Source organism: Ruditapes philippinarum, unplaced genomic scaffold, assembly GCF_026571515.1.
Source record: "Ruditapes philippinarum isolate M1 unplaced genomic scaffold, ASM2657151v2 ctg44_1_1_1_1, whole genome shotgun sequence".
Taxonomy (NCBI): domain Eukaryota; kingdom Metazoa; phylum Mollusca; class Bivalvia; order Venerida; family Veneridae; genus Ruditapes; species Ruditapes philippinarum.
The window spans coordinates 122,519-138,496 of NW_026858399.1; the positions used below are offsets into that span (position 1 = coordinate 122,519).

Below are 15,978 nucleotides of genomic sequence, written 5' to 3' on the forward strand. Positions count from 1 at the left end.
TTGGTTAAGATTATAAACTACACCATAACATTAGTATTTAAAAGTTACATATTCATTAAAATGTAATTTATATTAATCAATCTGTTTGTAAAAAATGTTTGATTTCAATTATACTAATGAGATGTACTCTACTGTAGAGACATTTAATTTTGTGTAATCAGCCTGTTTACTTTACGGAGTTCAATGTATTAATAAAACATTAGATACAAATCTTCGATAAGTGCTCCGAAAAAAATTAACAATCGAGGTTTCAAATACAACCACACCTTTAAGACGTTTGGCATTGTTTATCTTTACTCGCTAAAACACTGCAGCAATTATGTATAATAATTATGAAGGTGGCTTTAATCATTCTATCGGCAAAAATTGATTGAATCTGTCACCATTTTGTGTAATTGTCAACAAACAGCCACAGTGTATTAGCGTGTTGCCGATTGGTCAATGCAAACTGCCGTAGATACAACGCGCGTTCTGATTCGCCAATCGCATGAATACGTAATGAGAAAGATACACATAGTGAACTCTTGCCTTGCGGCGTGTATTCAACTTTGTTGATGTTGACACGCGTTCTTGATTAGCGGATTAACGGTAATTGGTTGTAATTGAGAGGTAAACAAATTATTAACAGACCTAGCGGCGTAAATAAGTATGACGGAAAATTATAAAAATCGGGCGACTTCAAAATCTCTTTGAAGTTTGTTTAAGGCAAAGTCGCTGATGCGAAGGCGACTTCTTCGCCAAAGTCGTCACCTAGTTCAAGCCTTGCTCCCCTTGCAAAAGTCGCTGTTCACGGCTCAAATACCGTAACGGGTGACTAAATCATGGTCGTTGTACGGACTAGACAGGGAGTCGCTACATACAGACCATTCATATAGTAAATACTGTTCGGCGCACCTAACTATGGTCACTATAGACAGAACGTCGCTATATACAGGGGGTCGCTAAGACAGTCTTTACTGTATTTTTCTTTTTAAAAACAAGCAACAGGTTTATAAAATTCTTTAATGTCATTTAAAGGTTAGTGTCAAATGTAAAGTATTTTTGGCCGACAGCAACAGGAATGCAAACAAGTGTATAGAAATACCTCTTTTTTCTTTTCTTTAAAGTACAGGTTGCTAAAAAATACACTCCCTGTAGCATGTTTACATCATGAAAATTTTATCAATGACATCATAATTAACAAGACAAAGTACAAATTTGGATAATACTTCAATAAAAATGGGTCAAAGACAAAAATGGCCGGGTTGCATTTGTATACAAAATAACATGACTCTCATGAGGCTGTGATGTTACAAAAATTTCCTACCATTGACCATTAATATCGAACATTTAACTAAATCGGTAAACAGGAAGTGGATAAGTGATAGACCTGAACTTGGGACAATGTGTTAATGCAGTCACAATACCAAATATCAAGAGGCTGTGATATGTAGTTGCTGAGAAAATTGTTACGGAAATTTCCTTCCATTTACAATTAATGTCGAAAATATAACTAGGTCAGCAAATGGAAAGTGGATGAGCCACATACCTGAAATCATATCAATGCTGTTTACCAAATATCAACAGGCTGTAATAAGTAGTTGCTGAGAAAATTGTTACGAAAAATTCTTACCATTATTATGAATTTAACTAAGTCAGTAAACATGAGGTGGATGAGCGACATACCTAAAATTGAATCCCATGGTATGGGACAATGTGTTAATGCTGTATACTAAATATCATGAGGCTCTGATAAGTAGTTGCTGAGGAAACTGTTACGAAAAATGGCCCAACCAATTCGCCTGCCTGCCCGGAATCAAGTCTCAATACATGATGGTTAACAGTATTTTTTTTCATATATGTAAATTTTTTTCGAAAACCAGTATTATAGTTGTAACAGATATCCCATTAGTGTTTAAATATTAAAATATTTTTTGATGGTGTTTACTCAGGGGTATCATGTTGAGGGCAGGATCTAACCCCCAATCATCTGTGGAACACCCCTTTCTTAAAAAAACAACAACAACAAACAGCAGGCATCTCAGGAAGGTCAGAATTTCACGTGGCAGACTGTTTGACAAAAATTTTCATGAGTCAATTCAGTTTTTTCTTCCCTTATTTTTCTATATGAACCATTTTCATGTTTCAAAAATTACTGTTTGGTAAGTCATTTTGAGAAGATTTTCAAGTTAAAATTGATAATATTGTGAGGTTAGGTAATTTTAAAATTACGTAATTTTCTTGCTTAGTTAACAATATGATAAAGATAATTAAGTATTACTAGCACCATGGATCAATAACACATGTGTACATGTATAATTTTATAAATCATAACACGGGAGGTGATATTTACGTAAATACTGAATGTCATGCCTTAATACTTCACAAATAGTTAACAAAATACCTGTTTCAACGAAGCACACCGGTAATTGTATTCATCTTCACTTCTTTGTTATGAAATACGAGTTTATGTTACAAAATTTCTCAAATTTCTTGTACGATGGCGGACGTTTCGTCATACTTCCGGTTTAGTTCTATTTATAATCTCAACTCAAGGTCAGATTGAAACAGATGTTTTCTGAGGCAAAGTTGTTAAATGTATTGATATGCATTATTTAATGATTTGAATTGTATGTTTGTTCTCAGAATGAAATATTATGACATAATTCGTTCATCAGTAAGACCGGTGTACGATGTTGAAATATATGATTTTTCCCGCATTTAACCGGAAGGATAAAAAAGTAATATCCGTACTGTAAATTAAACTTTTATCTAAATAAACTAATTTTTGTGAAAAAAAATACAACATTTTTTGTTCACTTTCGTTTCTTTAAAATGTGCAAGTCATTGTCAAGAACCGAAATGTTTTACATTGTATTTTGGAAATGACACAGTCTTCCTTTCTGATGGTGTTACGAAATTAATGGAAGAATCCATTATTGAATGGGGAAATCAACTTCACTGTAGCTCTCAAATTTGTGCTATTCTGATTGACTCTGTTTTGAATTAACATTCACATTCAACAAACTTTTCATCTTTCTTATGCTTTTCATAACAATGTCTGTTGAAACAAAAAATACAAGATACACTATCACAATTTATCCCTACAAAGAAAGTCTATATAAAAAAACCCTTTAACCCCTAAAACAGAGACCAATTTTCAACTCTAGACCATAATTTGAATATACTTTGTAGAAACTAACAAGCTAATGCCTTGTGAGAAATATCTAAGCTCTAGCCCTTTCCATTTTGAAGTATAAGAACTTTAAAGTTTTTTTCTTTAAGTTGCCATAGCAACCAGAGTTTAGCATGGAATTGCAATTTCTTTGAACAATCTTGATAGAGCTTCATACAAAGATAATTCCTGCCAAGTTTCATTAATATTGGCCAAGTGGTATTATAGAAGATGTCGTTTGAATAAAATGTGGACGGACGACGGACACATTTGTTTGGCCACTGCATTTTGTGCAAGGTGAGCTAAAAACCTATGACCCCCAGGGCGGGGCTAATTTTGACACTAGAGCCAAAAATTGAACAACATTTGTAGAGTACGTATAGATGATATCATATACCAAATATCAAAGCTCTAAGCCTTGTACCTTCAGACAATAAGATTTTTAAAAAAATTTACTATATGTACATAGTGAACCTTGGGGCGGGGCCAATTTTGACCCCAGGGCTATAATTTGAACAATCTTTGTGCAGGTTCACTACACAATGTTTCATGCAAAATATCTAACCTCTAACCTTTGTCAATTTAGAGAGGATGATTTTGATTTGTTTGGGTCGTCAGACCAAACAAATAATGGTAGCGAAATTTCAGACTCTAATGCTGTTAATTGCAAATGCCGAAAGTAGTCCGCTTTTTTGAAGGGGTTACTTCCCTTTATATGTACACTAACGCCGAAAAATTCAGGGGAGATCACTGCGTAAAGATGGTCAAATGACAGGCGCATTAATTTTAAGCAAAATAATTCCCGAATGGTCGAAGATTTCTAATATTGTTTTATTCTTTATAGATTTACATGCTTATAGTAAGCTTCATGATTATTTACATCTGTGTTAAACAACAGTTAGCGTCGTTACAAACCCTAATTTAGAATAAATTCAGGCCGTTAACATATTAAATCACCGTGGCCGAGGGGTTTGCGCGCTCGCTTAAGAAGCGAGAGGTCTTGAGTTCAAATCCCAGTTAAGGCAACTCATTTTTTTTTTCAAATTGTTTAAGTCAAATAAACATTGGATTGAATATCAGTGTTCCAATTAGTCTTATAGCCAATTTACTACAATTGAAGCGCTGAAAAGCATTGGTGGCACTATACAAAAACAAATTGGTTTATAATCTCACAACCTGCACCTTTCTTACATTCTGAGACCCAAACAAATTAAGCGCCTTTTGTGCTTTGATTTAAGTTTTTACTATATACATATGAGGAAAACCTATGACCCCCGGGGCAGGGCTAATTTTGACGCTAGAGGCAAAATTTGAACAACTTCTGTAGAGTACCTATAGATGATAGTATATACCAAATATCAAAGCTCTAAGCCTTGTACCTTCAGATAAGAAGGTATTTTAGTTTTTAATATATGTACATATAGTGAAAATCAATGACCCCCCGGGGCGGGGCCAATTTTGACCCCAGGACTATAATTTGAACAATCTGGGTAGAGGCCTACCAGACAATGCCTTATGCAAAATATCTATGCTCTAGGCCTTGTTGGTCTTTACAAGAAGATTTTTTTAATTTATTCTAATAATTCCTTTTGGTTGCCATGGCAACCAGATTTTTGCATGGAATGAAATTCTTTGGACAACTTTGGAAGCCCTTCACCCAAGGATCAATCCTGCCAAGTTTATTTGAAATTGGACTAGTGGTTTTTCACAAGAAGATTTTTTAAGTTCACTATATAATCTACATAACACACATACGTACAAACACACACACAGGTGAATCGCCATATGCCACAGCATCACAGATGCTGCGGTGGCATAAAAAAGGTTGCATCATAAAACAACAAGATCGCATATGTGAAACAAGAGGGTCATGATGACCCTTATATTGCACAATGATTTTTAAGGCACTAAATCAAAATTATTTGCAATGAATGAAAAGCAGATATAATGCCATGAACTTAAACTGATGTCATAACATTTATTTCTGCACCTGAAATAGTGCAAATGTTAATAAGGTTTTTTTTCATATATGGAGGGTTGACCGCAAGACTGATGTAAGTCCTTCTTTATTACCTCTAGAATGTAAACAATATTTTTCCATAATTTGGGTCGTGTGACCTAGCTTTTGACCACAGATGACCCATATTCAAACATGACCTGGAATCCATCTAAATAACCTTTCTGACTAATTTCCAGGATATTTGGAAAAAAAAAGTATCCTCTACAGTGTTAATAGCATGGTTCTTCCGTATTTAGACTGTGTAACTTAATTTTGACAACAGATGAACTATATTTGAACTCCAGCTAGAAATCATACAAGCAACCTTTCTGACCAATTTCAAGGATATCTGAACTAAAACAGTATCCTCGGAAGTGTAAACAAGGTTTTTCCATATTTGAGCTGTGTGACCTAATTTTCCATCCCAGATGACCCATATTCGAAAATGCCCTAGAAATCATCAAAACAACCTTTCAATTTTAAGGATATTTGGACTGAAACAGTAGTCCAGTATAGTGTTTTTCCATATTTGGAAACCTATGGCCCCCAGGGTGGGGCCAATTTTGACACTAGAGAAAAACTTTGACAACTTTGTTAGATGACATAAAAATGATATCATTTACCAAATATCAAAGCTCTAAGCCTTTTATCTTCAGAAAAGATGATTTTTTTTAAGTTTTTACTGTATGTACATAATGAAATAATTTGAACAATCTTGGTTGAGGTCTACTACACAAAGTTTCATGCCAAATATCTAACCTCTAGCCTTTGCAGTATTTACTATTTACATATAACAAAAATCAATGACCCCCTGGGGTGAGGCAAATTTTGTCACCTGAGTGCTATGATTTGAACAATTTTTGTAGAGATTCATTAGATGATGCTACACACAAAATTTCTCAGCTCTAGGCATTGCACTTTCAGGAGAAGATTTTTTAAGTTTTTACTATATGTACATGACCAACAGGGCAGGGCCAATTTTGACACAAGGGCTATAATTTCAACAATCTTGGTAGAGGTCTACTAAACAATGTTTCATGCCAAATATCTAACCTCTAGCCTTCATCAAAACAGATTTTTTAAGTTTTTACTATATAAGTCGCATAAGGAAAATCAATGACCCCTCAAGCGAGGCCAATTTTGATCCGTGCTATAATTTGAACAATTTTTGTAGAATTTCATTAGATGATGTTACACACAAATATCTAAGCTCAAGGCCTTGTCCTTTCAGAGAAAATTTTTAAAGTTCTTACTATATACATACAAGAAGATGGGGCAAATTTTGACCCCAAGACTACAATTTGAACAAAATATCTCAGCTCTAGGCCTTGCACTTTCAGAGAAAATTTAAAAGACTTCATTTAAAAATTTATTTTAGACCTCCTGATCCTGATGTTCCATTGAGCATAACCATTTGAACATTTTCATTTTTAGAACTTTATGCAATGGACAGCTCAGGAAATTTTCATCAAATAAGGCCGAGTGGTTTCTTTCTCAGTCATTGTATAAAAAGTTGACGACAGACACACTAAAGCATGGACACACTGATGAATGATGGAAGCTGGACAAATTGTGATCACAGAAGCTCATGTGAGCTTAAAATGACTTTGATATGGACAATTTAAATTTATAGAATTTTTGTACAAAATCAATTATTTACAAAGGCGTTTTTTTTTCAAATATGTTATTTTTTTTATGAAGGCATTAATCAAAGGCATTTAATGCATAAAATTTAAATAAATAACAATTATTACTAAAAATTTTGGTTTAAATGACATTTATGGTAGTACCACAGGTAGTGTCTGTTGTTGTCATATGACGTTGACCGTAGGGGGTAAAAAAGTAATTACAAGCCAGGTCTCCAAATAAGCTTGCTATATGATAAGGTTGATTTCTTATTTTAATGTTTCTCCATAAACCACTTTTCTATATTTTTTAATATTGACCTTGACTCTAGAGGGCCCAAAAGCAATATTACGTATGGTCTCCACATAGGTTTTCTATATACCAAGCTTGATTAAAATCTCATTCCTTACTTTAATTATCATCTGGAAATCATTAGGGGACTGAAAAGCATTCCCTAGCAAGGTCTCTACATTAGCATGCTATATAGTAAGTTTCATTTCAATATCTCATTGCTAACTATAGTTACTGATAAGTCTTAAACAATAGTAACCTTTAGTCTTGGTGGTCAAAAAACAATTCCAAATCAGTTCTCTACAAGAGCTTGCTATATACTAATCTGTGATCATTTTGAAACCATTTTTCTAAACTCTTCTTGAAGTAATAGCTACCTTGACCTTTTGGGCATCAAAGCAATCCCATGAAAAATCTTTTATAAGCTTGCTTTATACCAAGGTTGAACACAATATCTAATTCCTAACTGTAGTTAACAGCTGTGAACAACAAGACCCACTGACTGTCCAACAGACTGACAAGCTCACTCCCATATATACAACTAATTTCCTTTTAAAATCAGACAAAAATAAAAGATATTTACCATCCAAATCCTCAAGGTTGTTATTGCGCAATACCAGTGTTTTAATTTTCAATTTATTGACAGATGAAAACTGAGGCACTGACTTCAACAAGTTGTAACCCAGATTAATTCTCTTTAAATCTAACAAATTCTGAAATATCATAAAAAGACTCATTAGCTTGAATAAAGACTACACAATAATTTTGCAGAAGTGTACACAAATTATTTCAAACTCCAATAATCATTTTCTCAGATAGATATTTTATGACAGCCACAGAGTGTCATGACAACATTTAAGCAATCTCCATTCATAATTTGTAGCAAGGCCAAGAAGGTCCTTGAAATCAATTGCTAGAACTAGTAATAATATTTTAAAGACACTCCACTTGAGTTTTATTTGAAACCAAGGGACTGAAAATACTTTTTAAAAATTTGATGACTTTGATGACAAATAATTTTTGTGCAAATTTTCAGAACATTTTGTGTCTTTTCCAAAATGACCCAAACAATACGGCAAAAATGGAAAAAATAATATTGTCAACTTTAAATGAAAAGCAGAAAATTACAATGTCTTAATCATAACTGATATCAGCCTCTAAAATAATGCAAATGTAAACAAAGATTTTCTATATTTGGGCTGTGTCACCTAATAACTGTTTTTGACTCCAGATGACCCATATTCAATCTTGAGCAAGAAATTATTTAAACAAATGGCTGACAAATTTCCAGGATATCTGGGCTGAAAATATTACATGTATGGTGTTTAAAAAAACAAGGTTTTTCTATATTTATTTGCACTTTGTAGCCTAGTTTTTTACCCAAGATGACCCATATTCAGAATTCAGCTAGAAATCAATATAACAACTAAGGCTTCCTTGTTTACAATTTTTGTAAATATTTACATGACTGCTAAAAAGATATACTGCGAATTCACTTATATTCGTGGGCATGAAAGTTCGTGGTTTTATCAAAACGGGCATTTTCGTGGGTTCTTAAATTCGTGGATTTTCGTTTTCTTGTAAAAAAAAAAATTCAGTAACCTAATGCAAAGTAATCTTAATCGCCGAACATTTTTACTTACAACATGTACATATCTTTACTTGTCACACAGCAGTTGTCAATTAATTTAATCCTTGCCTCTGGGTATAACTCTAATACAGCACAGTAACTGCCGATAATTGACTACAATTAACACATTTATTTGACATGATATGCACCTCCATTGGACACAATGCCCCTGTAATTCGCCGATGTAAACATCGCATAATTTATACGACACCTGGCACGTTTTAACCAGCGAGTTTAAAAGTTTACACTTAACATATTTGACAGTAACTACACGCAACGTCACAGCGACTGTGTAAATTTACATGCATATAAATCATTCTCGGTAAGTAACACGAGTTTATGTGGATCTTGTAAAAGTCGGTGGTGTCTTTGATGTTTACGGAATAGCAATCGCACAAATACTGATTAAAATTCATATAAACTGGATCATTTAAAAACGACAGAAGAATGTACAATAAATCTGTTTTAGCGATCGTATTTTTTTTATAGTTTTGTGTACTTACGACATTAATATCAAAGACTTTTTTTTAAATTAATAAGAGCAAACGAACAATTTTTATTAGCGCTAATTATTGCACTGCCTGGGTTTCCATATTAACTCGATTATGTCAAGTATTCTTGTAAACACAATCAAGTCCTAGTAGACTACAACGATCAAGTATGTATATGCGACATTTGTGACATATAATCAAGTTTTCTTTCAAGTTTTTTAAATATTGCAAACGGATTTAATATGTCACTAACCTGGTTATCTGTCTGTACAAGTTTACATTCATTTCACGAAATATCGGCCGGAAAAGAGCCGACGCATGTTTGTAATAGATAGAACAGAGACAGGGTAAGAAGTATTTGATGGGATAAAAGTTCGTCGGATCTTAAATTCGTAGATTGACCTACCCACGAAAACCACGAAAATTCGTGCCCCACGAATAATAATGATTTTACAGTATACATGTTTACTGTTTAAACATCAGTTCTGCTATGAACTTTACTTTACCCTGTATTCCAGTTGCCATTATGATTATTTACTTTTTATTTTTAATACATGTGCCATACATGTGATATCCCGACGGGATTTTAAAAAATCCCGATATTGAGACCCTAATCCCGATTCCCGATATCAGCTTATGAAATCCCGATATTTGTCTCTCACAAAAAAAACAAAAAAAAAAAAAAAATCGTCGGTAAAATTCCATATCTCGCACCTTACGGTAAAGTCAAAGTGTGCCGATTATCTCAGACGTAAGTGTCCAAGTGTGCCGAATGAGAGGATTAACAAGTGACACTTTATGATATTGTTTATTGGATAATTGGATAATTGATTGTTTGTTTGGATAATAATTATTGAAATCACACGTTAAGTGTGTCTTTGAATAGCCACCTGACTGCAATTAGCGGATTTGTTTAATACGCGGCGGTATTTTGTGATGTCCAAAAGATGTTTATGTCCGGATAATAGGACACTGTCAGAGAAAAACTATTCGTCTTTTGATCTACTTTAATTATTTTAGCACGTTTTGTATAATTATTTTACGATGGAGAATAATATGATTTGTCAAGCCCTTTCCTGGCATATTTTTGAAAAGTCACTAAAAGTCACTCATGACTGCTGTTAAAAATGCATGCCAACTGTATAAAGATAAGTGATGTGATGACATTAGAGAAGTGATGTGATGACAATGATTGATAAAGGAATGTGATTGTTCCAGAAAGAACTAATGTGACATTGATATTGAAATGTGACTAGAAATTAGATATAGGACATGTAATAGTATTATGTTTTTGTTTTGTTAAATGTGCTTGATTAGATCATGAATAAAATAATAGAAACTTTACTTTTTACTTTCTGTCATTATTATTGTTAAATGGTCTTTGTGTAAAAGGTTTCTACCAAATTTGCTTAACGCGCATTGAAATTTAAGTCGATAAAAAAATCCAGTTTTGAGCCCCAAAATCCAGCTGAAAATCCAGTTTTGGCCCATTTCAGTTGTCACATGTATGATGTGCAAGCAATGTGCAAAAATTTTTTGCATTGTATCCCAATTTTGCTCCTTTCAATGAAAAAATGAATTTTGCCACAAATATTACCTTGAAAGAAGACTTTTTTCTTGAATACAGGATATTTCCCTGTTTCATATGATATTTGTCGGCGATCACTGCGGAGAACTTACTTTTAATATTTTACAATGACTTAAAAAAAACATATTAAATAAATAAAATAAAATAAATAAAATATAACAAGCATTTGATAGTATTGCGGGCAATACAGTAGTCCCCTACCGGTCCCTCAAAAAGTTCTTTAATTGTCATACACTCCTGTGTATTGCCATTTATAATGAATTTGAGGATGAAGTCTGTATTTGAAAATATCAACCACAAAACATAATAAAATAAGTTTGTCTATATCACAGTAATGTGTTAAGTTTCCATGCTTAGTAAGGAAATTATGTTTATACAACCTTGTCATATTATTACGATGTGGGATTTTAAAGTAAATCCTATAAGGAATGAAGAAGTTGAAGTGAAAATACCAGTTTCTCGAAAAAAATCTAAGTTCAAGGGGGACATAATTCTGGAAATAGTCTTGCTAGAGTATTTAACCTTCTCAAAAATGTCGAGTGATAATAAGAAACATATATATGAAGTTTGAAGTAGATACATTAGGAAATAAAGAAGTTATTTAAAAAAGACAACATTTTTTCCCCTAAAAAATCTAAGTTCAAGGGCGGTAATACTGATATTTTTTGTGCTAGAGTTATAAACCTTGTCACATATGATGTGGTTGATGACCAGAAACTTATATTTAAAGTTTGAAGTAAACACCTTAAGAAATAAAGAACATATAGTGAAAAAGCTGAAAAATTTAAATCAGAAATCTTGAAAATCAGGCTATTTGTTGCCATAGCAACCAGAATTTTCAACATAGGAAGAAAAGAAAAAGATGTGCATAATCTCCAGACTGCCATCTACCCATATTTCAAGTTTCATAAAAATATTTTCAGTACTTTTTGAGTTATCACTGGATCCAGTTTATGTGTTAAATTTGCCATATTTTCAGACTATTTGTTGCCATAGCAACCAGAATTTTCAACATAGGAAGAAAAAAAAAAGACGTGCATAATCTCCATACTGCCATCTATCCATATATCAAGTTTCATAAAAATATTTTCAGTACTTTTTGCGTTATCGCGGGATCCAGTTTTGTGGACGGACGGACTGACAGACTGACAGACAGACAGACAGACAGACGGACAGACAGACGGACAGACAGACAGACGGACGGAGGGTAAACCTAAAGTCCCCTCCGGTTAAACCGGTAGGGGACTAATAAAATTGGAAAAAAAGAAGAAAAACATAAAAAAAAATGTACACACACAAAATGTTGGCATTGTTATGTCGAAGTTTGTTTTTTTGTATCTTTCACAAACAGATCATCATACAAATGTATTTAAATGATGCAGAGGTTAAAATGTTTATATTCTATTAAAAAACAAAAATACAAAAAGAACATGTTTGGCGATTTAGTACAAGATCTTTTTTCTGTTAGATTTTTTTTGCAAGGTATATGCACGGATAATTTAAACTACTGTAGTCATTAATTCAAGCAAATTGTTTTGGATAAAAATATTTCAACTTGCTTAGAATACTTTAAGAAAATAGAAAAAGGCAGTGATAAGTCAACAAAGTATACTTTGTTCCAGATTCTGTATACTAGTATTTATGTTTCCTGTTAATGGAAAATACCACATATTTCTTTGTCAGATTTGAATATTCAGATTACATATATAATAACACAAAGCACAAAGTATGTTTCCTTTTCCTTTTATGACGCTAAGATTACACATGTTCACGTAATAACAGTGCATAAATAAGAAATGTGTCCATAGGACACGGATGCCCCCATACTCCGCTGTTTTGTCAATCTTATGACTCTAAGTCAAATATTTTTTTTGCTACATGTGCAACAAGTAAAGGGAAAGAATTTTACAAATACTGAATATAACCACAAGCAAACCTCAAGTTGCATAAGTACACATGCTGACCAACATACTTGTAAACTTTCAGGCCTACAGGTCAAATACTTTTTGAGCTATGCATGAACAAGTTGGAAATTGCAAATTTATACTAAGTCAAGGGCAATAACTCTAAAAAAACCACATGCAAAATCCCTGGTGCATAGCTTCACAGAGATGTTGATCATTATTACTGAAAAGTTGATTGATTCTAACTCAAGCACCCAAGGAACAAATAACCCAACATAATGAAACGGTTTTTACTATGTCAAGGGCAATTACTCTACAAGTACTGGATAAATCTACAAGCGAAATTCAAGGTGCACAACTACATATGCTGTCCAACATTTCTATCTAGGTTAAATGCATTTTGAGGTACACAAGACACAAATTGAAAACTGCAAATTTTCACTTAGTCAAGGGCAATAACTCTGACAAAACAAGAACCGGTTGAACCGGGTGATGCTCCCCGAGAAGGTTCTGGACACAGGAAAGTATAAAAAAAATGAACAAAGGGCAATAACTACAAAATTACACCAGGCTTTGTTTAGGTTCTTGAAGCGTTGCAGTTCTATCCAATTATATCTAGCTACCTACAAAGTTTCATGTTGATATCTCTAATAGTTTTAAAGTAATGTCCAGGACAAAAGTCAAAAAGTAAAAATAAACAAAGGGCAATTACTTCAAAATAAGGCAAGGCAGAGTAATGATTCTTAAGCACTGCACTTCCACCCAATGAGACCTATCTATCTACAAAGTTTCATGTTGATATCTCTTATAATTTTAGAATAATGTCCCAGACAAAGTTCAAAGTGTCGAAATGAACAAAGGGCAATAACTACAAAAGAAGGCAAGACAGTGTTACAGTTCTTGTGCACTGCAAACTTACTCAATGAGATCTATCTACCTACAAAGTTTCATGTTGATATCTCTTATACATTAAGAAATATGTCCCGGACAAAGGTCAAAGTGTAAAAAATAAACAAAGGGGGATAATTCAAAAATTAGGCAAGGCAGAGGAAAGCTTCTTGTTCACTGCACACCTACTCAATGAGAGCTATATACCTACAAAGTTTCATGTTGATACCTCTTATACTTTTAGAGTTATGTCCCGGACAAAGTTCAAAGTGTAAAATAAACAAAGGGGGATAATTCAAAAATTAGACAAGGCAGAGTTACGGTTCTTGTGCACTGCATACCTACTCAATGAGAACTATCTACCTACAAAGTTTCATGTTGATACCTCTTATACTTTTAGAGTTATGTCCCGGACAAATTTCAAAGTGTAAAATAAACAAAGGGGGATAATTCAAAAATTAGGCAAGGCAGAGTTACAGTTCTTGTGCACTGCACACCTACTCAATGAGATCTATCTACCTACAAAGTTTCATGTTGATACCTCTTATACTTTTAGAGTTATGTCCTGGACAAAGTTCAAAGTGTAAAATAAACAAAGGGGGATAATTCAAAAATTAGGCAAGGCAGAGTTACGGTTCTTGTGCACTGCACTTCTACTCAATGAGATCTATCTACCTACAAAGTTTCATGTTGATACCTCTTATTCTTTTAGAGTTATGTCCCGGACAAAGTTCAAAGTGTAAAATAAACAAAGGGGGATAATTCAAAAATTAGGCAAGGCAGAGTTACGGTTCTTGTGCACTGCACACCTACTCAATGAGATCTATCTACCTACAAAGTTTCATGTTGATACCTCTTATACTTTTAGAGTTATGTCCCGGACAAAGTTCAAAGTGTAAAAATAAACAAAGGGGAGTAATTCAAAAATTAGGCAAGGCAGAGTTACGGTTCTTGTGCACTGCATACCTACTCAATGAGATCTATCTACCTACAAAGTTTCATGTTGATACCTCTTGTTGTTTCAAAGTTATGTCCCGGACAAGAAAAGGGGACGGACGGACGGACGGACGGACGGACAGACGAACGGACGGACGGACGGACGGACAGACAAGGCGGCGACTATATGCTCCCCCGAAATTTTTTCGGGGAGCATAAAAATATCAATTCACAAGTGAAACCCCAGATGCAAAACTTCACATGCTGATCAACATGCCTGTAAAATTTCATGACCCTATTACTTTTGGAGCTACATGTGACACAAGTTGAAAATTGCAAATTTTTACTAAGTCAAAGACAATAACTCTACAAATACTAAATGAATCTTAACGAAAATACCCAAGTGCACAACTACACATGCTGATCAACATTCCTGTAAAGTTTCATGACCCTAGGTCAAATACTTTTTGAGCTACGTGCGACACATGTTGAAAATTGCAAATTTTTATTAAGTCAAGGGCAATAACTCTGACAAAACAAAATAAATCCACAAGTGAAACCCCAGGCCCCGTGTTCACAAAGAAAAGATCAGGATCAGGATCAAGTGATCCTGATTTTATTTCCATTGTTTTATGTTCCTAAAATTTATTGTGTTTTGCTGGAATAAAATAGTAAATATTCAAAATGTAAAAAACTGCTGATTTGCAAAGAAATCAAACTATTTTGGAATAAACTTAACAAATAACAAAACAAATACAAAAATATTCGGATCAAAATAAGGATCAATTTTAGGATCAGGATCAATATTTGGATCAACTGTAAAATGTCCGTATCTTGTAAAAATAACAATAAATTTATTCTAAAATTTCATTAATTTGCTACTGCAAGTCCAGTTTTATCAAATTAATTTTAGATATATAATCTATGAGGATAAATAATGAAGAATATTAGAGTTTTTAAATTTGATCCTGATCTTGATCCTGATCCTTAAATCTTTGTGAACACGGGGCCAGGTGCACAACTTTACATGCAGATCAACATTCCTGTGAAGTTTCATGACTCTGACGCTAGGTCAAATATTTTTTGAGTTACGTGTGACACAAGTTAACAAGAGCACCGCTAGGCAGAGCATTATATGCCCGAAAGTGTTTTTTTGTTGTTTTTTTAGTAAGGCTGAATCATTTGTAAGACATGAGAATTAAATAAAGTATTACCTCCTTCAAATAGCAATCCTCCTATGAAGTTTGAATATTGTGGGCCAGATGGAACTTAAGTTATGCTACGGAAACTGTTTTTAGTTATAAGGTAATAGTGACATTGAACTTTGACCTTTGTCCCAAAATCAATAGGGGTGTTCTACCCAATATGGACAATCATCCTATGAAGTTTGAACACTGTGGGCCAAATGGAACTTCAGTTATGTTCCCGAAACTGTTTTCAGTTTTAAGGTAATTGTGACCTTGACCTTTGA

The 15,978-nt window shown here is 33.6% G+C and overlaps 1 protein-coding gene across 1 annotated transcript in view; it reads right to left on the reverse strand.

The window, feature by feature from the left end:
* Window positions 1–15,978, reverse strand: part of LOC132753071 (uncharacterized) — a gene marked incomplete at its 3' end in the record, with an annotated part of 221,807 nt that overhangs the window by 120,400 nt on the left and 85,429 nt on the right. The window contains 1 exon segment of the mRNA XM_060743482.1: window positions 7,654–7,783. Within this exon segment, the coding sequence (XP_060599465.1) occupies window positions 7,654–7,783 (130 nt within the window).